This window comes from Pelecanus crispus, chromosome 4, assembly GCF_030463565.1.
Source record: "Pelecanus crispus isolate bPelCri1 chromosome 4, bPelCri1.pri, whole genome shotgun sequence".
NCBI lineage: Eukaryota > Metazoa > Chordata > Aves > Pelecaniformes > Pelecanidae > Pelecanus > Pelecanus crispus.
In genome coordinates, this window is record NC_134646.1 from 60,875,922 (window position 1) to 60,902,003 (window position 26,082).

Here is a 26,082-nt window from a genome sequence, read left to right on the forward strand (position 1 = left end):
TTTACAACTAACGTGAATGCTGTGGAATCCATGATGAATTTTCTAATGTTTTAGCTGACTGGCTGTTGTAATATATCATACCATTCATACTAATACATGACTACTTTCAAAATAAATTGATTTGATATTGGAATTCAGAATTGGTGTGGTAATACTTAGTGAGGGGTACTTACATACACTTCACCTTTCCCTAGGAATGTTTGGTTTCCTCTTTTTTCCCCCTTAGTGTCTTTCCCATTTGTACAAAAGAAAGAACTTGAGCTTTCAGTGTTTTTCAGGCCTCCCTAAGCCCGATGGCTCACAGTTCTGTACCAGTATTACGATTATGAGATGTGGTCTTTGATGTTTAGACTGGTCTTTTCCTGTTCTGCAGTCCAAACTGCCGAGTCTTGTGTTGTGACTTGAACTAGAGTAGGCGGTGCAGGCCAGTGCTTGCAAACAGATTTGTCTTCATGCCAGCTCTCATTCTTCCCCCCGCCTGCTGTAGTTGATTGTTCTTTAAACAAAGACTTGCACTAACTTACAGGATGTATATCTGTCTGTAGGGGAATATGTATGTGCATACATACACATATACAGAAATGACTTTTTTCTTTCCAGATAATCTCACATACAAAAAAAAATTCTGCTACCCAGCAGATAGGCACCATAAATAACTTTCTTCCCCCCAAGCATGAACTGATAAAATGCAAGTAGTAGAATCTTTTTTTGTGACATCCCAAAGCCAGCATTATTAACACACCACAGGGCTCATAGCAGGGACAGACCATGAGTTTACTGTTGCACATGAAGTTCTTCCAGAATTATTCATAGAAAGTGAAAACCTTTCTTCTTTAAATGTCACTTATTTAACTCATATTTCTTACACTTCAGGGCCTGAGAGTTGTGCAGAATATATTGTTAAGGACTCCTTGATAGGCCAAAAATCTGGCTGCTGTTGAAAAATATTTGAACATAATTTTGTTTATTCTTTGAAGAGACAGCGTTTACAAAGAGCTTGCACTTTTGTGGTGGTGTATGCATTGAAATTCTGTAGTTGCCAAACTTTAGCCAGCCTGAGAACTGCATTTGCCCGCTTTTCTAGTAGTAATTTTTTTTGTATATGGAAACTTCTATGAAAATAGCTGAATGGGAATGTTGCCAGAAACTGTTGGATGAACTTGTATGGGTAATTTTGATTATACTAATCCTCATTTTGAAATAATTTGATTTCATCTCATGTTATTGAGTGGGTTTGTGGCTTGTTGTTTTTAGTTGTTTCATTTTGTATTATTATTAAAGCAAATCTTTATTTGTAATCTTTGATTCAGAAAGCTTCAAAATAATGCATAAGAAATGAGTGTGTGCGTATGCTTTGCACATATTCACCAATCAGTAGTATATTGGGATTCCTGGGGTTCAAGTTTTTGTTTGTAAATAAATTCTGGAGACCTTAAGTGAGCCTTGATTCAAAATCTCTAATTACCTTTCAAGTCTTCAATGATACGTGAAAAAAATTGTAACTAACTGAAACCATTCTTGGCCAATGGATCAAATGTTCAGAGGCTTGACCAACACAAAGAAACTTGGGTACATTGATTCTAGATAATAAGCATGTTGCAAAGGGAAGCCAAATGGAGGCTAATATCAATTTTACTATAAACTGACTTTGTGCTGTCTTAATTCAGACCAGAATGCATGCAAAACTGTCATACTGAAAATGAAGGGGGAAGATGCTCTGCTTTTCCCAGGCTTCTCTGAGATTGCTGACTAGGAGATGCTGCTTTCTCACCCAAGAGGAGTGATAAGCATACAGGATACAAAATGCTTAAGTTGGAAGAGTATATTCAGTGATGGAAAATGACTTTTCTACCACTTGGCCTCTCAATACTTGACTCTCACAAGAATCGGCTGTCTTCTGAAGTCCTGCTTTTGACATCTGAAAGCAGCTCCTAAGCTAATTCAAAACAAATGTTACAGACATAGTGTCAACCACGTGCAGATGGCTGCTACCCTGATTTGTATGTTACCCCACGATTTTACCACTATCAAGATAACCCTGTGTGTTTGCAGTCAGAGCTCTGGCAAAAGACACCTGCTTAAAGTTAAAGCTGAGCAAGGCAGTGGTTTCAGCTGGGCATCAGGAAGTATTTTTCTCCATCCTTTAGTTTCCTGTGCTGGATGTTTCCCTTTAGTACTTACTTCTTTTTGGCCCTTAGTACAGGGCAGTACTTACCACTAGGGAGGAAACTGCCAATAGTAGCATCTGGGAGTAAAACCTTCTGGCCTCTCTACTTGGCTAGGAATTTTAGCCCTGTCCAGATTACGGTTATTTACTCTACTGCCCACATCTGGAACAGAATTCTGTGATTAATCTCATCATGAATGTATCGGTATTTTAGGACTACCTGATATAAATACTGAAGCTTTTTCCTCAATATAAGTTACTTGGGCAGCAATTGTTGTTGTCTCCTCCTACGCTAATTTCCCATAAAATTCATAGTCAAGTATTAGGTCTCAGCCCTTTTCTTTAAGGTGCTAAATGGCTTCAGCTTAATGCCAGGGTTCTAGGCACTAAAGATTATAGTTGACAGCTTTTGTTTCTCGATCATAAATCTTAGTCAACAGCATTTTTAGGATGTTCAATGAACTCCAGCAGCTATTGAAGGCTGTTGCAAACCTCCACAATCTGTTGGCCACAGTGCAATTCTGAAGTCTTCCTTTCTCACTATGAAGATTCATTGCAGAATGCTTAGATTTTGAATTAAAAAAAAAAAAAACCCAACAAAAAACACAAAATGAAAAAGCCAACACCACTGATTCAATCAGAATAAAATATTGCACTTACATTTTTCTTTTTAGGAGCAAAAAGTGAGAAAACAAATGTAGCAAGATACATTCCATGGTTTTTTTGGTAAACTGTTTCAGTATGCTACTGACCTGCATGCTATGATCATGAGGATGATTTAAAAAAAAAATTAAAACAAAGCACACAAAAAACCCCCAGAAAAAACAATTTGCAGAACATCAATGAAACTGAGTTTCATCCTGTTTTGGCTTTTGAAGAGTAAAAGCAATGGAATTTCGTGTATTTTAAGTCTTCTAAATGCAAGCTAAAGACAAACATAACAACTTTATATGGGGTTCAGGACCTGAAGGCAATAACTATACAGTCTAGAGTGTTCTTGGGTAAGAAAAGTTAAATTTTGTGCTTATGTAGTGTCTCATGTATGCTTAAGAAAGATCAAGTGGCTTATTTTGACAATCACCTGGTCAACTAGTCCTCATTCTCCTGCAGAGTTTGTATGTAGGAGATCTGTTGTATCCTTTTATAGGTAACATTTCCCCTCCTTCTTTCAATTTTCCCAGTAATTTTTTATGTTTTAGCTGCTTTTTAAATCTCCAGCACATGCCTGTGAGTCCACTATTCTGTGGTCACTGCAGCTGAGCAAATGAAGTTGAGTATCTGTTCAATTTTTGAGTCAGAGAAACAAAAACAAAGATCATTTTTAAACAACGAGGTCTTATTTTTGCTTGTGGCTTCAGGCCGCTTCTATCCAGTACTCTTGATGAAGTGTGCACTTTCTTACATGTTCAGGGCAATCATAATTTTCTAGGCTGAGGCTTGCTATCTTCTCGGTAAGCTTCTCAGATTTTTCTTTGGCGCTGTCTCTTTGTCACAGATGCAGACATTTGTGAAATGACCAAATCCTCTGCCAGTGGGTACCAAATTTATGTTTATGCTTGGGTGCAGGTTAGTATTGTTTCAAGTGTCTGATCTTATAAAGGGAATCAGCTGCACCTTCCAGCTATTTCACGTGAAGGCAAAAGTTCCTCACTGCTGCGGTGTGTGCACTGTCTTGAGACAGTGGTACTGTTTAGTAAAGCAGCACAGTAGACAGTAACACTGTTTTAGAATTTATTGAATAAGTTTAAATATCTGTACTATGAGAATCTTAGAAACTGTAAAATTTAGTGGGTAATCAAATACTTTCTTTCTAATAAAGTATTAAACTAGGTGTTGAAGTAATTGTAGGACTATAACCTTAAGAAGTGGATTGACTCCTACATTGTTTTGTACTTTCGGGGTTGAAATTTCTCAAATTTTGTCATGGAGAGGATAAGTGAATTTTCTGGATGAACATGACGAAGCGGTTTGCAGATACAGAACTAATATGCCTCAAGTGTTTTTTTTAAGTATGTCAGACCTTGAAAATTTTTCTGTGATTCCTGTTTTAGGCATTCTTTACGAGAATGTTGCTGGCAGCTATTTAAATGGTATTTAGTACTTTTGCAGGTTCCTGATTTTAGCAATGTAGTTTAGTGAAATGTTATTTTAATCTAAATTCAGCATGGTTAATTTTGACACTGAACTTAAATAGTGTATTTAAATATATAAAATAAATATATAAATAGTGTATTTTTAAATAAAAAATTAATAATTTTTTAAATAAAGGCTGAAAAATAATTGTATTTTTAACTTTGAGAAGTCTGCCTGATTTGAGTCCTTCCTTGCATAGTTATATGATTATTTTTGCAGAAAATCCCATATTTTTTCTTAGATAATGAAATTGTTATACTAATTGCAGAGCTTCAAAATAAAGCAGAAGTGAATGTAGAGGTTAGAATGGGAAAACGCTGCACAATGCAGGTGATGTCAGTAGATTTGCCAAGAATGATCTGGGGAATCTGTCTAATGGTGGGTGCTTGATGTCTGTAGTGGGAATGGTCATACCATGAAGTCTTCATCTGAAGTCTGGTTTTAGCAAAGAAAGGAAATTTCAGTACTCTCTCTGATTTTTGGGAGATAGGTGGTCTTTACATATTTCACTAAGAAAATTTTAGTACAAGAAGACTCCTTATTGGAACTTCTTAAAAAAAAGTCAGACATGTTTTGAAAAAATTATTTAAAAAAAAAATCTTTCCAATAACACTTTATATCTGATATATTGCCTGCTTCTTATCTTAGCAAAATCAGTAGCTATAAAACTGTGTGATTACATACGAAGAATGTTGAGGGACAGGTACAGCAGTTACGGGCATATTCTAGCTATCCACAAGGCAAGAATTTGATGGAACTGATAGGCAAAATAGTTGCACAAGTCTTGCAGAGGAAATCAGGAGTTATTTAAAGTTCTCAAAATATTAGAGAAGAATTCCCAGACAAGACTTTATTAGCCCGAAATTAAAATAACTGCAGAAAACCCACAAAACCACCACAGCTCTGGGATGTGACATATTATCATCTAAAACAGTATTGCTAATCCAGAAAGATATAGTAGAGCTCTCTAAAAGCAGTCATTTGATTTTCTTTCTTTAAGTAGGCACAAAAAAAAAGTATTGGTTTTGGAAATAGAATACATATTTTGGATGATCAGGTCAACATAGCTATATGGCTTGAAAATATTATTAAAATGTTTAGCGAAGTTAGAACCAAGTGAAAACATAGTCCTGTGACTGGTGGATGGGTGTAAACATCAAGATCCAACAAATAAAACCAGATACGAGATAGAGACCTGAACGGGAAAAGCTCTGGGTTTTTTTTCTATCTTCCTTTGTTTTCCTCAGTCTCCTGCCTTTGCCTTTTTTTACTTTCTCCTTGAACATACAAATGCACCTCACTCGCATACCCAAAATGGAAAAGTCTATGTTCTTGTGTGAAATACTGTATCATAAAATGAACAGTAAAATCATTAAAAATATCATTTAAAATACTGTCAAGTGAAGGCCTCCAGAATGCTTTCTGTAAATAATATATTAAATTCAAAATATTTCCACACTTTTAATATTGGCAATTATGATGGTAATATTACAAGTTGAATTTATTGAAGACTTTTCATATTATTCTTTGCTGCTACCTACATTATAATAAAATACCAAGGCATGTCATATTCATTTTCCAGGCTTATTTCTCAGAAACTGAATATCCTATATATAATCATTATGTCTTTAGCATCATCCTGTTGCTGAGCACTGTGGATTTGAGTTTCATATCCTTATATCAGCAATATTGGTGCCTTTTCCTACAGTCTCCCACCCCATTTTAAAGGAAATTTTAAAAAGGGAGAATTTCTTAAATATTTTTTTTCTTCTTTTAACATGTGTTAGAAATCAGTCTTTATTACTAGGAATACTTGTCATTATTCAGAATAAAATAATTTAAGTGTATTCAATGAATTCTACCAATACAATACTTTCTATGCACTAATTATACATAATTTTCTTCCCGCTTATTAAAGAATTAAATAAGACTTAGAGCCAGGAAACCACTCCAGATATGTTTCAAGTCCACTTTTTCACATGCTGTTTTTTCTTCTGCTTTAACAATTTCCAGAAACTTTGTTTTTAATGGGGCTACTTAAAAATAAAATGAAACCACCAGCCACATGCAGAGTAAGCAAATTTCTGCATTTTGCTTTCAGTCTGTTCTAGAGCACCCTGCTTTTAAGCTTGGTAGCTGCCTAAGGAGAAGAGGGTTTTGGGGTGGGGTGGGTTTTTTTTTTTTTTTTTGGTTAATAATATAGGTGATAGTGCTCAACAGAGAGCAATATTTTCTGGTAAAATAGTGCTTTGTTGGAGAACACTAATTTCTCTGAATATAAACTCTTTGCAGAAGCGTGTCTGGTTTGGTAGGTGCAGTAGCTGGTACACTACCAGCTGCCGGCTGAAGTTTGCTGCAGTGAGATGAACAGGAATGTCCACGTCAGCCAGTCCCTTCTGGGGAGCAGGTTTTGTTTTGATGTGCAATTTGTTAGGGGTTTGTGGTGTTGTTGCTCGTTGGTGATTAGTTTTGATTGTGAAGTATCAACATTTTTTACAGTTGGACAGTTCTGATTTTTGTCCAGCCCTTACATGGTAATGGAAACCCACATCTTCTGCATTCTAGATAATCGTTGTTAATATGAGAGTCCTGTATTAAGGCTGAAGTAGATGACAGACACACAGACAAAATTCTTCAGTGCAGTTTTATCACTAGATATGGGTTCACGCTAGGGTTTCACATGATTTGACTCCTAATGTTCAGTCCTAAGGCTTAGTGGGGTCTGGCTCCTAAAGAAACCAGATGATGAATGCCATGGCTGAAGAGTATTTTCTTGTTCACCGTCATACCTTCTTGTGCTACTGAGTATGATGGTATTATGCATAATTGCCAGTCATTGAACAAGTGCCATGAAAGAAATTTTAATTTCTTTCTTCTATTACTGTTGCAGACTGTGCAATCAGAGCTAAAGATCAAGGTACAAATATTTTGTATAATTTTCTGCTTCAGTAGGTATAGCAAGTTTTCAACTCACCACGATTTACAAGATTGCTGAAATAGAAAAACTGTATTTTCTTAGAAAAAGATACCCTTTTTCGGTCTCATTTATTGGTTGTGTTGAAACACAAGCATGAGAGAGAGCATGACGTGCTTTATACACCCCCCCTTTTGGATGACTGAGTCGGGAAGACTGTATGATGTACCATGGGATGCACCTGCACCGTGGCGTAGAAATAGACATGGATATAGTCTTTAAAACATCCGTATTGCTGGAGGTATAGCCCTCTAGTAGGGTTTTAATGTGCAACTCTTAACACATGATTTTGTTGTGAAAACTGAGCCTAAATATTACCTTCAAAATGAATCCTTATAATCAGTTGACAGTAGAAACGAAAATGCCATTGTTGTTCTTGCCCAGCACCACCTTCTCTTTGGAAGAGGAACTGAATTGTCACACAGCAGCGAGCTGGTTATAAAGAATCCTCTCTCTCACATCTGGAGGCTATTATCAAAGTACTTGGGAAACTTCGTATGGAAATAGAAACTCCTTCACCATGGGGAATATGCTTTTAAGAATTTTTTGGGTTTGTCCCAGCCATATATAACACTTGCTAGTATACCTAGGGGGAAAGGACTATTTAATGAAATGCTTCTAACTGATGATGTCTTGAATTATCATTAGAATGTTTAAAGAATAGGCTCTTTTTAGTCCCTCTGCAAATACTCTTTTGTTATGTACCAATATATGTGGAAGCAAAGTTTCTGAGAACTTAGAAGACTTTCAGTGTTTTAATTTCAGAACCTTCTTTAGAGTACTTAAACAATAGTTAGACTTTGGCAGGAAAATTGGAAAGAATCCCGTTACAAATCTTTCCAGTAATAAAGACCAGATACTGCAGAAGACTGGATTGCTTTAAAAAAATAAAAGAAAAATAGGTGCTGTGGCACCACACTCAAATCATGGATTTGTAAGAGATGGTGAGTAGCATGAGTATGAAGAGATAATGTGCTGATAAATATGTGCACTGTCTCTTCTCATTATTTGACAAGAAATACACATACGTTGTTAAAATGTGTGATTTGATCCACAGTGTTATAGCTTGTGCCATAGAAAACTGTGTGAAACGGTTTAAAACTAGGATAACAAAATACTTAAAGGATTTCAATATGGTAAGGCCAAACTAGCAATATTTCTCAACGTTTCTTACATTAAAATTACATTAAAAGGTCTTGGGTTGAGCAGCCAGGTATAGTCATGCATCAAAAGGTGACTGTAAACAGAAAGTAGATTTAAAGAAATAATTTTTGTTAATGACAAACCATACAGTGACCTAAGGTTAGATAGTATTTTGCACGCTTGAAAACCTTTTAGCTGTTTGGGAAACAGGAAACATGATGAGGTGAGTTGGTTTGGTTGATCACAACCAAGGAGGATTTCACAGAATTCCTATTAAGTCAAATAACTTAAGTGAGTGGGGTGAATCCAGTGGAGGCTTTTAGGCTTAATGTCAATAAAAGCAAGGTGAGGAATAGTGAGAGAAAGCAACACTATTTGCTGACTTTATGAAGTTGTAAAGGACTAAGTCAGGGAAGACTGATGCATCAGTCTAGGCTGCTCAGTGAAATCTTTCACTGAACAGCTTCTGTCCAAAAATCTAATAGAATTTAACACTAGGTAAGGAGTCAAATGGTAAACACTACGGATATTATGCTTCCCTTATATAAATTAGACATGTTCTTGTTTGAATACTCTGTGAATGTGCTCTGTGCAATACTGCAGTTCTAGTGAACCTTTGCCTCCAAAGGTATGAGACAAGGATGTAATGAGAATTATAAGAACCTAGAAGGCAAAGTAAAAGTGATAGCCTAAAAGGGTAAATGGGGAACCTCTGCTGTCTCAGGTCATGATACAAAACCAGGAAATATTAAATTAAAATGAATAAATGAATTGATACACTGGATACGAGTTTTGGAAATCACTGTACCAACATGTTTCTGAGACCTTGAATTTAAAATTACCAGTGATCATATCTTATGCTTATGCCGGTTTCTAATGGATAGAGGTAAAGGTAAATTTTCTGGGGGACTAGTAGGATTTGGATATAGCTGCCCATTTCAGGCTTTATGTGCTTGCCACTGTTAAGGTTAGGAATTTGTGTCACTCTTAGGTTGTTTGTGAAGAGTTTATGTACCAGAAGGCTAAATTCTTCTTCCCTCCCTGGTCTTGGCCATTGAATTCTATTTACCTTCCCTTCTACTGGCTCTGGAACATATCAGATCTGTCCATGATCTAACTATGCCTGTGATCTAACTATGCCTGTCAGAAAACTATCTGGGACTTTTTCTGAGGAGGTTTTCGGCCAGATTAGTAAGTTAAATTGACTGATTGAGTTATTCAACAAGTGTTGGGGCCAGTGCAAAATATGCGGTGGCGCTGCATGCACAGAAGCAGGACAGGGTGAGTAATGGGAAAGGAAGGAGGTGGTGGCAGCAAGTGGTTAAACTGGATCTCCATGCCATGTGGAACAAAAACCATAGCTATTGGGAGAGGGGTTTGAACTGTGTACTGCTGCGACTCCTGGTTGGCAAACAGGTCTGAATTTCTTTCTCTGTGCTTTGTCTTCCTTTGGTATTTTTTACCCTCTCAGTGCGTACGGAACTGTAAGAAAGACAGTACTCCAGCAGTCAGTTACAAGAGAAGTTCTGTTCAATTCCTGGCCATTAAAGTTGATCACAATCTACTTTCTCCTTAATGGCAAATTTTAACATCTTCAGAACAAACAAAAGCACAGCCTGTTTTGATGGGAGTGGGTTTTTTTTAATTACTGTTTTAACAGCTTAAAATAGTCCCCCTTTCAAAGGAGAGGAGAGATGAGAAAGATCTCATATTGTTACAACAGTGGATATAAATGAACTTACTGGGTGTTCTTACATGAAGCGTAGTGGTACCTGCTTAAAGACAACAAAATACACTTGGCTTTAAAGTATCATTTGTCCTGGAGGAAAAAACACCTCACTATTACATATAGTAGTGAAGGAACTGGTGTTGTATATAAACTGTATTGAATCTTCCAAATCTTACTACAATAAAAATTTAAAGTCAGTGATACTGTCTAAAATACTCAGTTCTGAATAAGATGTTGTATTTTGTCAAAGTTTGAGTGATAAGGACAGGCATGCAGTATTTTCTTTGCACATCATGAACCTGATTTTTCCCATGGGCTTGTTCATGGCCAAAGAGTACAAGATTTATCACATGCAGCGATAACAGTATTAGGATTATCTCCTGCTGGGCAGGAAGGACACAGTTTTACTTCCTTTTGTGCTGTTGTAATCTTGAGAAGCATACTTTTTTGCAACCTTTCCTTGCAGCAGTCCATACAAGTTATTGTAATCAAGATGTCAGTGTTACATGAGTGATTTTGCAGGGCAAAATATTCCACCACTATTTAAATAGCATGTTCTAATTTGTGCTGTGAAAGACATAGTAAAGCATCTGAGTTTTCTCATTTTATTTGTCCCTGCCCCCCCCCCCCCCCCCCAATCTGTTGCATTTATGTTACTTGAGGAATCTTCTAGATTCATAGCAGAACTGGAATTCTGCTGTGTGTTAATTATGGAGATACAACATGTGGGTAATTGTACCACCTCTCTCCCAAATTGGTAACAATACTTGTCCTGTTTTGATTATCGTGCTGTATGTGTGTGATATTTATATTCATTATGTAGTTGCTTAAAAATTTGTATATCAAGAAAGCTACTTCAGATAATTCATGAACTGCTCAGCATACTGTTTTTACTTCAAGTAGTAGTCAGTCTCTCTGCTTTTTCATATGTCAAATTAATTTAACATCTGGGCTCCTGGAAAATATTCTCAGAGTAGCTCGATGTAAGTAAAATAATACAGAATATGCTGCTTTACCAATGTGAAGATAGTGGTAAATGACAAGTCTAAGACTTCTTTGCTCATGATCTGGCAGTTGGCCAAACCTCCGAAGAAAAGCCCAGTGTAGGTTAGTCCCCAGGGGAAGGATAGCCAGTTAAACTGTTTGCCTAGTCACAGGGATATTACTGTACAGGCTACAATTGCTGTTCCTGCATAAGCTTCACATCGCTTAACGATACATCCGCAGTCACATCTAGAAACGCTGGTCATTGGCTTTACTTGGTGAGCAGGGTATAAAGAAGGAAGCAAATAGTCTTTGCCCCAAAGAGCGTACAATATGTTTTGTATGTAAAAGATAATAATCTTTTGTTCAACTTTCTGTTTTTTTCTGAGTTATTCAGAGGCAGTTAAGTGTCCTGTCAGAGAGTATAGATTAGAGATAGAATTTGTAGTGGGAATCGGGCAATAAAATTTATTTTTCAGGAGTTACTAACTACCAGGAAGGGAGTGCTGCTTTTTGTTTTACTAATGACAACAGCAAAATTCGCAGAAATCCATTGGCTCCTTTCCAGTTCATTGTTTCTGTGATTCACATATGCCCCTGCTTAATTTGTGCATCTACTTCTGTCTAACTATGAGTGATAAATGTGGACCCTGAAAAGGAATTGTTCGCCCTGAAGTGAAACCCTGCAAGAGGATGGTGCTCCAGAGCACGTGCTTCTGTGGTCAGAAAGCAGCCCCACTTCTCAGGCTGGAGATGCTGCTGGCCCATTTCTACCCACTTGTATTTGCAGTCTCTTTTCAGTGCATAAATGGCACTCCTGTATTTAAGGCATATTAAAAGAGAGACCTTTGGCTGTTGGTCTCGTAGACTAAGCAAACCACAGTCTCGTAGTGTCCCCTTACAAGAAAAGGCTTTTGAGACTCCTTTGCTAGCCACTTTCTGTACCTTTCCCATTTTGATTTTTTTTTTTTTTTAATCAGTGGGGGTAATCAGACCTAAGTGATGTGTTTCAAATCAGCATTTAGTATTTTTAGCATTTCATGAGTTGTATTGCTGTTTTTTTCCTTTTCTTGACTGGAAATACTTCTTCTGTCATATCCTGCAATTGCATTTTCATTGTTTTCATGCACATAGCCTGCTGTTGGCTCATAATCTCTTTACAGTTGCTTAATAAATGTCCATCTTTCTCTTCTCCTGTTGTTTCCAGCTGATAAGCTCATAATAGCACAAGTTCTTGGTTTTAAGCGCTAAGCGTATGACCATGGAGCAGTTTATTAATTTTTGGTATTTCTGTTCTTCTCATATAATATCCTGTCCTCTACTGCCAGTCTCCAACTGTTGTCATTATGGTCCATTCCTACTTTTTGTACCACAGTTGTTTATGGAAAGAGCAAACAGGGTCAATTATAACACCATTCTCCACCAGTAAATTCATTTGGGTCCAAAAGGTCCTTTCAGTTTAACAATTTAGGAAGGGGCTAAGGAGGCAATGTTGGGCTAAGCTTCATCTCTTCCAGTGTCCTCAGTTTCCATGTGGTTCAGTGTGATGCTGTTCTTGACACTTGGACAAATTGCCTGTCTTGTTCTTCCAAGTTGTCTAGAGAGTTGATTATCTTATCAAAGGAAGTTTATGAGGTTAGCAAAGTAATTCCCTTTTTATGTGTTACCCTGTTTTTCTTAACTTCTGTGTTTATTTAGCCTTTCCAAATTAGGTTTGTATTATAAAATTCTCTTGATGTCAGCCTGTTGGATGTGTTGCCAGGATCTTCCTCCTTGATCATTAGGTTAACAGTTGCTAAATTCTGTCCAGTTGGTATACTTCTTGTTTGGGTGTTAGCTTGTGTGGGGTTCTTTGTTGTTGTTGTCGGGGTTTTTGTTTGTTTGTTTTAAAGAAAAGCAAACAAAACCTGTGTTACTAAGTTTCATGATTTCATTTGTCAGGTATTTAAACATTCTGAAATAACAATCATCTGGTCCCCCTGCTTTGAATATTTTGAGATATTTTATTTTTGTTTCTATCCACGCAACAATTTCCCTTTTTACGTGTTTGGTGGTTCCAGCTGATAGATAGGACTATATCTGAGGGAGACCAAGAATTCTCATCCTAAATCTGCACCATTTAGAAGTATTGTTTTCCAGATACACATGTCTGTGGATTTTGCTATGTTTTACAATTAGGTCTTAGTCAAAGAATGTAATTTATTGTTAATAGTTAATGGCAAGGGTCACCCGTAATACTGCTTAAACCATGTGAGGAAAAAAAAAAAAAAAGTAAAAATGCTCTGATGGCAGAGTTGAAAATTGCAGTATTTGCGTGTACTTTGATTTCAGCCTTCTCTTGACGTCTTTCCCAGAGCTGTCCAAGTTCTGGAAGAGTCAGCTGGGCTCACATCAATTTGGGGAAGTTTTACTTCCAAACACACTTTGTATTTAATCTTAATACTGAAGTTAACTTCTAATGTTATTCCTGTAACAGTAAATGGAATGAAATTCTCTCAATTGTTAAATTTCTTCTTTTGATGATTGCAAGGTGAATTTTTAAATACTGAGTGTCTTTCCCTGGTCTTTTTTCAAGCCAAGGGTGGTTAAATGCTACTACTTTGGAATACTATGAATAAGCTGTTTTAAGAACAGTAAAACAAATGCAACCTGCACATACCTTCCCCATGCTGTGACTAGCTTGGAGGTTTGTGTTTGTCCTGGCAACTGCATTAAGGCTTTCCTACATCTGCCTGCTTCTTCCTCTCTGCAAGCACTGTTTTGAGTCTTTATCTGCACCAATTACCCTCTCCTCTCTTTGAGTTTACATAGCTCTCCTCCATATAATACTGGAATCATCAGTATGTTTCAGCAGTAGCTGAGCTTGCTGATCTAACAAACCATGCACCTAAATCTACGTGGTCAGTAAACACAAACCAGGATCTGAACAGCAAAAGTTAGTATTCCTGTCTGAGGCATAGGTCTTGCCCAAGAGCCGCGTGCAGCTGAGTCACGTAAGGGCAAGCTACTATGCTGATTTACTGTCTTTGAAATCAGGCCGCATGTAAACTGCATATGAGGTGTGGGCAGACTGCGAACAACGCTTTGGCAACCTCTGGTGTATGTTTCAATGCAACTGAAAGGCTGACAGTCTGAGAAGAAGCTGCAGGTAGAGCTCATCTCTCCTCATTTCAGGCATCTAGTCACCCTGAGCTGCTTTCATGGTCAGCGCAGAGAATTAGGCACTTCTAGGGCAAAACTGAGCTGATGTCTGTAGGTGTCGTAGACATCTGTGCTTGAATTCAGTCGTGGTCTGTGCATTTCTCTCCAACGGGTGAAAGGGTAGCCTGGAGTGTCTGGCTTGTACAATATGTGTTTTTATGCAGTCGGATGGACACCTCCTTGAAAGCTTTAAATTCTTTAATTTTCAATATGTTCATAATGTGCTAAGAGTGACTTAGCAGTCTTAATTTAACTGTTGTTCTCACTAGTTTGAATGAAGGCGTTTGCATTTTTGTACCATCTTCAGTGTTATAATGAGAGCATTTCACTTACATGTTTGCAGACCAAAATCTTGGTCTGATAATTAGAATTTCAATGTACTATGGTAAAAATGGCAATAATGAAAATTTCTAGAACAGTTTTAATGTTTTTATTTTTGCAAGGTAACTGAAGTACCGGTATGTGGTTAACTTAATGGAGATGCATTAAATCAGAAGCAATGCAGACTGAATTTAATTGTAAATGTGAATAGTTGTATTTTGTTTACATTTGTTAGCAATTAGTGTTTAAATTGAGTGCTTAATTATTTGGAAAAGAATGAATGATGTTACATTAATATGTTTAAATAATACTGTTCTGTCTCCTGCTTTTTGCACAGAGGACAGTAACAATTTTCTGTAGTGGAAGCTACTAAGTCTGTAGGGTTTTATATAATTGAATATTAGTGCTCTAGCTAGGGTTGTTTCAACTGTACAGCAAGACTTCAGTTAGACAATAGTCCTGTAACTCGAAACAAGTAGTGAGTTCCTGTTAACGGTTTAATCACTTTTTCCTGGAAGAAAAACTGACTTATCGTGATAATACTTAATATCTAACTCTGAAATAACTACTTCATTCTGCTAAAGAAATATTTATGTAATGGTCGAATCAAAACTTTGGGAAATTGAGACTCCTCTTAGACCTAAAATGAAAATCTTAATACAAAGAGGAATTGGAGTGGGGTTTTGTTTGGTTTGGGCTTTTTTTGCAATTAGAACAAGGGTAGTTAGGATGGATCAGATGACATCTTGAATGTAATTTGCTTTAGTAGAGTACCTATAATATGAATAACTTTAGTAAAGAAGATTTTCCTAATATGCAGATTCTTGGAAAAAGTAATTGCTGTCTGGCAGCAGCAATTCATGTCTCCTCTCTGCAATTGTATTTTTTTTTCTTCCCTCTGGTTCAATTAAATATTAACCACAGCCTTGAAGTTTTTTGGGCTTACTTGCTTTGTCATATTCCCTCATTGTTGCATTTATGTATATCCCTAGTTACATGAGTGTTTTCCAGTTTTGGTTTAAAAATAATTTAAAACTTTAAATTATTTGGACGTCTGGACTTTTGTATATGTAGAGTTTATTTCAGGTTCTCAGTTTCGTTAGCAGATTCTTTTAATGGATTAATTTCTAGCTGTCACAATTAATACTGGTATTGCAGTGCTACGGCTATGAAAATCTTTCTGAACCAATTATGAGCAGTTCTTCAAAAGATGTTGTAGCTTCTTCATAAGACATTATCAATATTTATTATGCATCATGCAACTTGCATGCTGCCCTTTTTTTTTTTTTTTTTTTCCTTAATTCCTCTGAGAAAGCCCATAATTTGTAACAGGAAATGTAGTGGAGTTATAGGAAATGTACAAAGAGTGGGAACTATGACTACAATACAATTTAAGAAAGATTTTTGGGAAGGGATGGATAAGTATGCTTAACTTTACATGTTAATATTTCTATTGATTTTGTGTATCCCGAGTAATACCAGTCCCAGGTGATTAGAAGTAACTTTTCTTTGTCAGACCTTAACACAGGAAAGAACTTGCAGTATGTTGTCATTTCATCTTTGTATTATGGACGTATTTGTGAACTATAGTCCTAGACCAAGACTTTGCATTAGACATGTAAACATGGGGGAAGGAAGGGAAGTTAGTTCCTGTCGTAGAGGAAACAAGACAACACGTGGCTGTGGAGAGAAAGACAGGAGTACTCCAGGAAATCATGGAACAGTTGTTGGTCAGTGTGTTGTACTTATTCATAATAGAACCTCATATCGTTAAGTGATTTCATCAAGCATACAGTATCTCATACTTCTAAAGCCTTAAGTTGCTTTCTTGATGGTTGCTTGATAACTCATTTTTCAGTTGTGCTAGAGGGCAAGAGTACCAGTTCTGTAACTGATGAAATTTTGAGCGGGTTCTTGGCTTGCTAGCGAGTGTGAAGAGCCAAGAATATATTGTATTTAGTCTGGACTTCTTTTTCTATTTTAACAATTAATCTCATATGTAGATTAGCAGACATTTGGAAATAATTCTGTTGTGTAATACCTCAGTCAGTACCAGTAGTTGCTTGGCTATAGAGACTACTCCCAGGCTGTAGGATTTTAGATACAGTTAATTGCATATATTCAAGAAATGTATAGAATTATATTGTTGAACTCTTGACATCAGTCCAACAAATTTATAGATTGTACTTAAATGCAAGTCTTTATTTTTTTCCCAGATCTTATATGTGTCCTGCCACTAGCAAGAATTTACATCATGCTTTTAACTGTGGTATAGCCCTGTGTAGTTTGTTTATATATTACTTTCATTATTTGCTTTCATTATTTGTATTATACTATGTATTTTGTGTACCCCATACATAATATTTGTTATTTGTGTTGCTTTGGTATCTGGGATCCTAGATGAAGACCAAGATAGTATTCTGTTCATTTTTTGTGCGTACCATAAACAGAACATCGTGCACAGAAAACTATATAATAAAAGACAACAGACAGATACAAGCAGATATGGGACTATAAAGAAACAACGGAGGAAACATAGATCAGTATGTTAAATAGCAGTTGCAGCTTGACAAAGCCCCAATTACTGCCCAAGTGTTCTTTTGTAATAGGAAAGAAATACCAAGGAGCTCTTTGCAGGGAAATAGAAAGAGGTTTTATGGATATTTGCTGGCAGTTTCTTCTGAATACAAGAGCAACACAGGAAAATCTGTAGGGCTGAGTGTTTTCAAACAGGCAAGGCAGTTCCAAAGGCTAGTTTCATTACTTTAATCCCAGAATATCCTAATATTTTATTACCAAATGGGAAAGTTGTGTGAGTTTTCACAGCACCATGCTGCCTTACCTTGTCTGTTTTTGACATATCAGAGAAGGGTTGTATGCCAGATTTATGCATATTGTCATATGAATATGAGAACCCAAAGAGAGATCTGAATCTAGGAGGGTATTCTGGTTATGAAGCTTATGATATGTATAGGGGGAAAGGAGTTCAGGTTTATGACAAAGATTAAAAGATAGCTTGTATAGGTTATCTATAAAATCAGTAAAAATGCTGGAGGGAACTTTAGTGGAACAAGTTTATATGGTACAGATACAGTTTACTATCAGTCTCCAGGGTAGGATCCACAGATCTTTTAGTTCTTTCTACCCTGTTCTTAAAGCCTTCACTAATAGTAGTCTGAATCCCATGCTGCAAGTCAAGGCCATTATTCCTTGTCCTGCCACCAGCAGAGAGAGTGTGGTGTGGCTTTTTTGGTCATGTTGGGTTTTGGTTTGGTGGTGGGTTGTTGGGGTTTTTTTTTGGTTTTGTTTGTTTTTTAAACCTTCCTTACTGAAAGAATCTGGTAGGTTTTGAAGACTATGTTATCTATTTTTTTAATTTTAGAATCTTAGAAGGACAGGTGATGCATGACACTGTAACAGACAGACCTGTGCTGTTAATAGAAGGATGGTTTTGTCCTTTCAGCTGATGCTTCAAAATAGAGCTTAAGAATATTTTTAGGGAAACAGGCCAATGCAGGTAGAATTTGGATTTTTATGGGCTGTGGCTGTAAAGTTCTCTCATATTCTGGGTTTTTTTTCATCTTTGTTTCTTTCTTGATTTTTGGTTTTGCTAAAAGTTGCTTCACGAAGGAATGTACTTGTACATTTATAGAAATTGAGGAGGAGTTTTAAGTAACATACTGTAGGAAAGGTTGCTGTCAAACATTTATTTTAATTTATAAGATCTGCTGAGTTTAAAACTGGGTTCCAAAACTCAGGGAGGAGGTAAAGCTGAAAGACAGTGTTTTCATGTTGGAAGCGGGGGCATGCTTAGTAATGGAGGAACAAGCTTAGTATCATTTGAATGACATGACAACAAAAGAATGGTGGTAAGAGTAAGAGATGTGTTTATTAGCTGTGTGAGCTCAACCTCCTCTTGTGTTTTACTGTTAATATTCTAATTTGACACATCAAGATTTATCATCCTGTTTTTTCTCTTATATCTCTTTAATGTGTCTGCTGTGTATACTGTGTGTAATGGGTATACTAAATCCTACTGGTATGCAATATGGCTGTCCTTCACAATTTTAACTCTAAGGATGCTCAAGTGACATGGAAGAATGGGACACAAAGACCAGTTTTACTAAGGTCATACTAAGAATCTGTGGCACATCTCCTGGTTCTGTGCTGACATCCTAGAAGTCATTCTCATCCTTTAACAAACCCTATTCCAAAAGTCTAACCTGCAACTTTTTATTTCTTCAAACTAAATTTTCTCTTTCGGTTTTGCCAAATGATTATGCTGAGATGTTTCAATTAACTGGGGTTGTATAGTAATTAAAAAAAAAAAAACAATTTTGGTGGTATTTCATAGGAATTAGTAGTTCTTAGCTGCGCTAGAAGAAACAAGGAAACCGCGTAGTTGATTTTTTTTTCTTTATATAGGTAAGGTGATAGATGCAGTTTTGAGTATGCAGAAAGAATAGATCTGCAGCGCTAGGCCTATTTTACATGAGGGATTAAATTCTTATCTGGTATCTAGTTCATTTAAACCAGATAAAAGGATTGTGCGTATGTAAAGTAGTTCTTGAGCTCTGTGTCTTTAAACAGGCAGAGCATAAGAGTGCGCTCTTAGGCTCCTCTCAAGTCTTGGCATAGGTCTTAAAGCAGCTGCATTATACCGTGGCCTATACGTTGGGGCAGATGGCTTGCAGCCCCTCGTACTGTCCATACTGAGGCAAGTCCTCACTTTGAAGTGGCCTGGGACTGCTTTGATGAAGAGGTGCTGCCATCTCCGACCTCATCGGTGTGCAGCAGTTTCTGTGCTGCACCTCAGGTCAAGACTGGCAAAATAAGCAGAGCTGCAAGGCATTTTTCAGTGTTTTAATTTAAAATAATTCAGTAAGCCTAAAATAGTTCAGTAAGCCTTTAAGTGTCAGATTAACGCTTCTCTTTTCTGATGTTTGTCCTAAGAAAAAAATTGTAGTACTGTGATTATGCAGGGGAACACGTATTGATAGCATTGCATCCTTTCAGAAAGTATTGTTGAGTAATTAGAAATAAAAGCAGAAAGCACTCAAATGTTTGGTGGGGTTTTTTTCCTTGTGTTTTTCAGATGGTGGTAAAAACCTTCATGGATATGGACCAGGACTCAGAGGATGAGAAGCAGCAGTATCTCCCATTAGCCTTGCACCTTGCATCTGAATTCTTCCTCAGGAATCCCAATAAAGATGTGCGCCTCCTTGTAGCATGTTGCTTGGCTGATATCTTTCGTATCTATGCTCCTGAAGCTCCATATACTTCCCATGACAAACTTAAGGTAAAAATGCTTTATAAAATAAAGGCTTTCTTCCTACCTCATTCTCTTACTGAGGAAACCCCCCACCCTCCAAAAAAAGCCAAAACCAAACAAAAAAAACCTGAAAACATTTTTTTACTTGCATTTATACTGACGTTCAGTTTTATTAAAGAGATGTTGCTTTAGTCCTGTGAGTCAGTGTAGTACTTCAAGGGCCAGAGGTGTGTAAGGGAATACTAGATAACCAGCGTCTGTGTTGGTGATAGCTTTCTGTCGGTGCCTAAAAAAGACAATTTAATGTTCTCATATCATAAGTTTGTAGATGTGGGTAGATGTCACTACTAAAGGGTTGTATTTTTACTCTCTGCTGAATCAAGCTTGTAAACACTTTATCATTTTTTGACAGGACATATTCTTGTTTATTACAAGACAATTAAAAGGCTTGGAGGATACGAAGAGCCCTCAATTTAACAGATACTTTTACTTGTTAGAGGTAACACAATAATTGTAACTTTCAGTAGATTATATTTGCTCTGTAAGCCTAAGAAATGTAATCAGTCTTTCTCTAGATGTGCCAGTATGCTTGGGAAATTTCTTCTATTCTGTAAATCGCACCAGACTCATTAAAGTTCAATGAGTTGCTTCTTTGAGCAGTTAATAATTCTGTTTGCGTTTAATAAGTTCATGTAGCTGGCCTATAGTTGAGGACATGTTAAAACGATTAGTATTTATTAACATTTAGCCTTTGTCTTAGAATTCTATACACTGTTTTTCATATCGTGCACCCTTAAGGTTATATTACCTCATCAAGAGAGAATTTCAAATGCTGATTAAAATGCAAATCTGCTTATATTGATGATGGGAGAAGGAATATAAGATTTTGGTTTAAAAACATTAGAAAAATCTGCTTTTGACAAGAAGCATGGGGGTTTTTATCACTGCATTTAGAAACAGTATCTTGTTTGTAAACGTTTGATGTTTAAAATTATTGTTTCATAGCATGAAGAAAAAAGTCTAGAAACATGAACTTATTACATTAACAGTTTCTGTCAATCTGCTTTTATTCATAAGAAATCAGATTATTCTGTATTTAGTTTTTTTCTGGATGTATATTGCAAAGCCTCTTTGTAAAGAGCTCTTTATATGCAAAGCAAGTATCCAGTCTCTTCCCCCAGAGGGTTTACAATCTCTTGTGTAATATTTTTCCTCAAATGGAAAAAAAACGTAACTAACGTGATTACATTTATGTGACCTAATGTGAAGTTGTAATATCCTGAATATCCTGTTTTTGTTTTAGAATTTAGCTTGGGTTAAATCTTACAACATCTGCTTTGAGTTGGAAGATTGCAATGAAATTTTTATTCAGCTTTTTAGGACTCTTTTTTCAGTTATCAAGTAAGTTGAATTGCTTCAATTATATTAAACTGTCAAAATAGCATCAGTTTCGGGGGTAGACAGAATCCTTGCATAGTCTACAAATAAATAAGTCTGAATAGAACAAGTCTTTATTCCTCCAAACGAGGAGATACAGGCAAAGCAAAAGAGTGTGAATTACCGACAATATGGAAGGGTTTGTGTCTAAAAGTAGATGTGTTATAAAATTTCTTGTCCATGTTACAACAGTATACTTCATTCTGACTCATTTACCTGTGTTTGTTTTTCCATGGTGGCTGTTTTCTTCTTTTTTGTTTTGTTTCACTTAAAGCAAAGCCAGGGTGCTCTAGGTTTTTGAAGCTTTCTATAAGAGAGGAAAGGCACATAAAATAGTTTTGAGATGTGGAGTATGTAAGGGAGGGCGAACTGGACAGTGTTAGACATTGTTTCTTAACAGTACTGTTAATATTTGTCAGTGTCTGAAAATTTAGTATTGATAATATTCTTTATCATCTTAGTAATAGCCACAACCAGAAGGTACAAATGCATATGCTGGATTTGATGAGTTCTATCATCATGGAAGGCGACGGGGTAACTCAGGAGCTGCTGGACTCCATTTTGATTAACCTCATTCCTGCACACAAGGTCTGCAAAGTAAAATATTATAGTAGTATACCATTATAACAATAATTTTTATTGCCTTTTGCTTGTTGTTTATCTCTCCACATACTTTAGCCATCAGAACTGTTTTTTTTTTTCCCCAGCCTTGGTAACAGTGGATTGAAAATTTCCTTTGGGAATTATTTGGTACTGTTCATTAGCTGTGTCTAGATTATTCAGTATCAAGAAATTCTGCTTACTTGCCACCTCAGGAGCTCTGTACTGAAACAGAAAGTATTTTCAAGCAAATGTAATATGTAATAGGAAAACATTGTATCTTAAGGGTTGTGGGTTGTTGTTGGTTTTGGGTTTTGGGTTTGTTGGGGTTTTTTTAATTGAAAAGATGTGAAGAATTTTTTTTTATTTAACAAAAAAAAAAAGGGGGGGGGAAGGCTTCTCCAAGACTTCTGCGGTGACTTGCTGCTTGCCTCAGCTTGCCAGTCAGACTCCCCTCCACCTCCCTAGTTGTTGGGTTTTTTTATTTTCCCCCCAGTATCTCTCCCTAAACTTTTTGTTTAATAAAACCTAATTATTACCTGAAGTGTAGTACTTCTCTCTTTTTTTTAAGGTTAGTTGGTTGGTTGCTTTTAGCGCTCCATACTCTTTTATGAGTTCCATAATCTTTCTGCCATTTGCAGAGTTCAGCATCCCTTTAACTCACTTCTAAGTGTCCCCCACCCCCACTTCCTAGAGGAGCGGTGTGCGAGTCTTTCCGAGCAGATTGTTGCTGTCATGCAGGCCATCAGTCTTAGCCCATCTGCACAGCTCCTTCGACAGGTTTTTCAGAGACTCCCCCTTTACAGTCAGTTTCATGAACTGTCATTGATGCTGTCCTTCTGGTTTCATTGTGTGACTTACTACCTGGTCACTGGGTCTGCAGTTGAGCTTTTGAAGTACCTTTACCGTAACGGCTAAATAAATTTGAAAGGAGAATAAACACAACTCCCTTAGCCATGAAATCAGGGTAAGTGAGATTCAGGCTGGTGTTGCCTTTGCATTGACCAAGAAAATGTCCTTGCTAAAACACTTGTGCTTTTTACTGAAACTTGTATGGAGAACAGTAAGTTTCAATTATGAGCTACAGTAAATGAACTGTACTCTGATTACCAAGTATGAGTTTCTGTTTGGTCATTTATTAATTTAAAATAATGACAAAATTAAGGCAGCTCCATCTATGACTACATAAGTAAACGAGCACGTAAAAGCAGGGATTATTCCTTTGGTTACCTAAAGAGGGAGAATTCATGGAAATATATAGCACAGAAGTGACGAAGCCATGGTCATTGTCATTTACCTGTGAAATCTCAGCAACGAGTGTGTAAAAGTATCATCTGAGGTCAGTTCGCATTCCTTCTGTCATGACAAGGGAATATCATTCTATCAACTCATTTTTACTGAGAGCAACAAGATGATGTCTTATTAAAACTGCTAACAGGAAGGGAGGCCTCTTATTCATAACAATAGAAAAAGAGTCCTTTTGAAAATACACTGTTCTTTGTAAGTTGTTTCTAATCAATTACAGGCAGTAGAGATCAGGAATGGAAATAGAGGAGTGGAGATGTGCATGTCAGGTGCTGGGTGATGCTATTAACAATGGTGGGCATTGCTCTGAGGATGCAAGACCTGGTAAACCTCGTACAACTGAACAGCGTGTTGTGACTACTTCGTGTGGGCAAAGTAAAAGTGAATATGATCCTTTAGTGTTAACATTGTTAGCTTAATCATATAATTTTGCATAATGAAGGAAATCTCAGGCAAGGCTCTGATAAAGAGGTAAACTTGGTGTAAATGTTGGGTTGTACTGCATATTTAGTATCTCTTAGAGGACTGGTGGCCAGTTCTTACTGGCTCTTGGCCATCAGGACTGAGCAAATAATATGCTGTAGTCAGTGCTCAGTATCATACTTTGGTCAGTATTTTGGTCTGTTTTAACTTGTTTGTTTCCTGTAGCAACGGAACTTAAACTACTGCTTTACCGTGATAGTTTAAAAAAAAAAAACAAAAAACCCCACACCAAAAACCAAAAAGCTCTTTTGTCTGCTCTGCCTAGCAGAGTTTGACTGCAGTAATTATGCTTTCCTTTCATGAACAGATCTCCTAGGAAATTCTGTGATTATATTGTTTGTCCTTAGGTATGTAAATTAGAATCACCATAGCTTGAAAAGCATAGTTTATTTGCTTGTAGAGAACATATAATAACAATACTTTTATGTCCATTGAAAGCAATTGAATACTAGTCATTCTCTGCTATGACATAATAAAAGTATCAGTGTTTCTAGACTGTTGTGCTTAATGGAAGTCCGTCTTTGTAGAGGAGCTGAAATACATGTTTTGGATAATGTATTCCATTCCTTTTTGGGGGTTTGGGGGTTTTTTTGTTTGGGGTTTGTGGGTTTTTTGTTTGTTTGTTTGTTTGTTTTAAAAAAAAAAAACCCTCATATTGTGTAAGGCAATACTGTAGTAAAGAAAGGTAAATATACCAGTATGTAGACACGAAATAGAGTCTACCTCAGCATCTAAATTATATTCATTTGTACCTCCATTATCAATAAAGTGGCTTTACACTGTTTACACTGTTCTCTCTTTGTGTGCTAATGTGGCTCTCCTCTAGTAAATCCAGGTTTTCAATAGCAGTATGGTATGTCACATTTTGCTCAGACCATCTATGACATCAAACTCTAGTTCTTTTTATTAACTTTAAAACCAGTGCTATTTAGTGTATATTCTTCTTCACACTCTTACTATCAAGGTTATTCCTTAAAAACGTCTATTCTGTATATTTAAAATCAGTATTTTCTTCTGCATACTCTACATCATGGCCAATCCAGACCTTCAAGGGTTTTTTTTTCCTCCTAACAGTGATTATTTGTTTATTTAGTAATTATTTATTAATAGTTGTTTATTTTATCAATATATATTTCCTTTCTAGGCTGTTTTGGTGTTTTGTTCTTTGGGGGTTTTTTGTTTTGTTTTTTTTTTTGTGTTTAGGTGGTTGTTGGTTTGGGTTTGGTTTGGTTCTTTTTAGCTCTGGTGAGCCTGTCTAGGGGAAAAAAACCCCACAACGTCATTGCAAGAAAACTTTGAAGCTGTATTGGAGATACAAATAAAGTATATTTTCTGTATGAGGTTGGCAGTCCTTTAGTTTAATACAGACGTACCTGCCAACAAGATTTTAATCATGGTCTGGTTTGGAGAGAAACTGTTCTGGTTTGAATATGAGAAGGGTTTATACATATCTGCCTGTCTTCTATAATGAGACATCAGTTTAGTGCTATGGTGACTGAGGAGTTATTTGTTTGCGCCTTTGACCATTTGTTTCTCTTCACTATCAGTTGATGAACTGTCTTTCGGTTTGTCATCTCATCAGCTAAAAGAACATGACGGAGTCATTCTCAGTGTAGACTTGCCAAATACTGTCTTTCCAAGAATCATTCATCCTTAGGCTTTACCTGTATTTTGTCTGCAGTCATTTGTAATTTTCGGGGCAATCAGCTAATCCGCCTTCCTTTCTGCCCACCCCCACCCCCCCCCCACCCCCCCCCAAGCTGCATTAATCCCTAGATGAGATGAGATATTGCATATTGGATTTTGTGCAGATTTGGACAGTCACATTTTTCAGATGTGCAGTTACATTCCTTATCTTGCCTAAGACTAATAAAAACGATGTTCAGATTTGTTATGTTGCAATCAAACGTTTACTTGGAAAGTTTGCAGCTAACTGCTGAAGTGTAGGTGCTTTCTGTGGGCTGTCTCAGCATACAGTACAGTCCATGGAGAAGTCAGTGTACAGTTTTACCCTCTAGACAAGGCTGAACTTTGCTACAGGGTGTACCTTTAATGAGTATGTGAGGGGGAAACAAAACCACATTTAAATAGTAAGTTAGACGAGTTAATTTTTCAGTGGCAAAATATGGCTCACGTTAATTATCAAAGTTTGGAGGTGTGGTAATGTTTCTTCAAAATTTTCAATGTGATTGCGCGTGAAAACGTATAGATATGAATGCAATGCTAAAGATAGCAACTGAAGTGATAAAGTCTTAGAAGAATGTGCAGGAAGTGATGGGTTTGGGTTAGATTTCTTTTAAGTGTTAAAACTTAAACTAGGTTTAAGATTTTTC

At 36.7% G+C, this 26,082-nt stretch overlaps 1 protein-coding gene across 2 annotated transcripts in view; it reads left to right on the top strand.

Annotated features, from left to right (window-relative positions):
• Positions 1–26,082, top strand: part of PDS5A (PDS5 cohesin associated factor A) — an 87,447-nt gene that overhangs the window by 13,745 nt on the left and 47,620 nt on the right. For both annotated transcript variants that reach the window (XM_075709916.1, XM_075709917.1), the window contains 4 exons: positions 19,748–19,951; positions 20,337–20,423; positions 21,228–21,325; positions 21,823–21,949. In XM_075709916.1, coding sequence (XP_075566031.1) covers positions 19,748–19,951; positions 20,337–20,423; positions 21,228–21,325; positions 21,823–21,949 — 516 coding nt within the window. The remainder of the gene's footprint in view (positions 1–19,747; positions 19,952–20,336; positions 20,424–21,227; positions 21,326–21,822; positions 21,950–26,082) is intronic.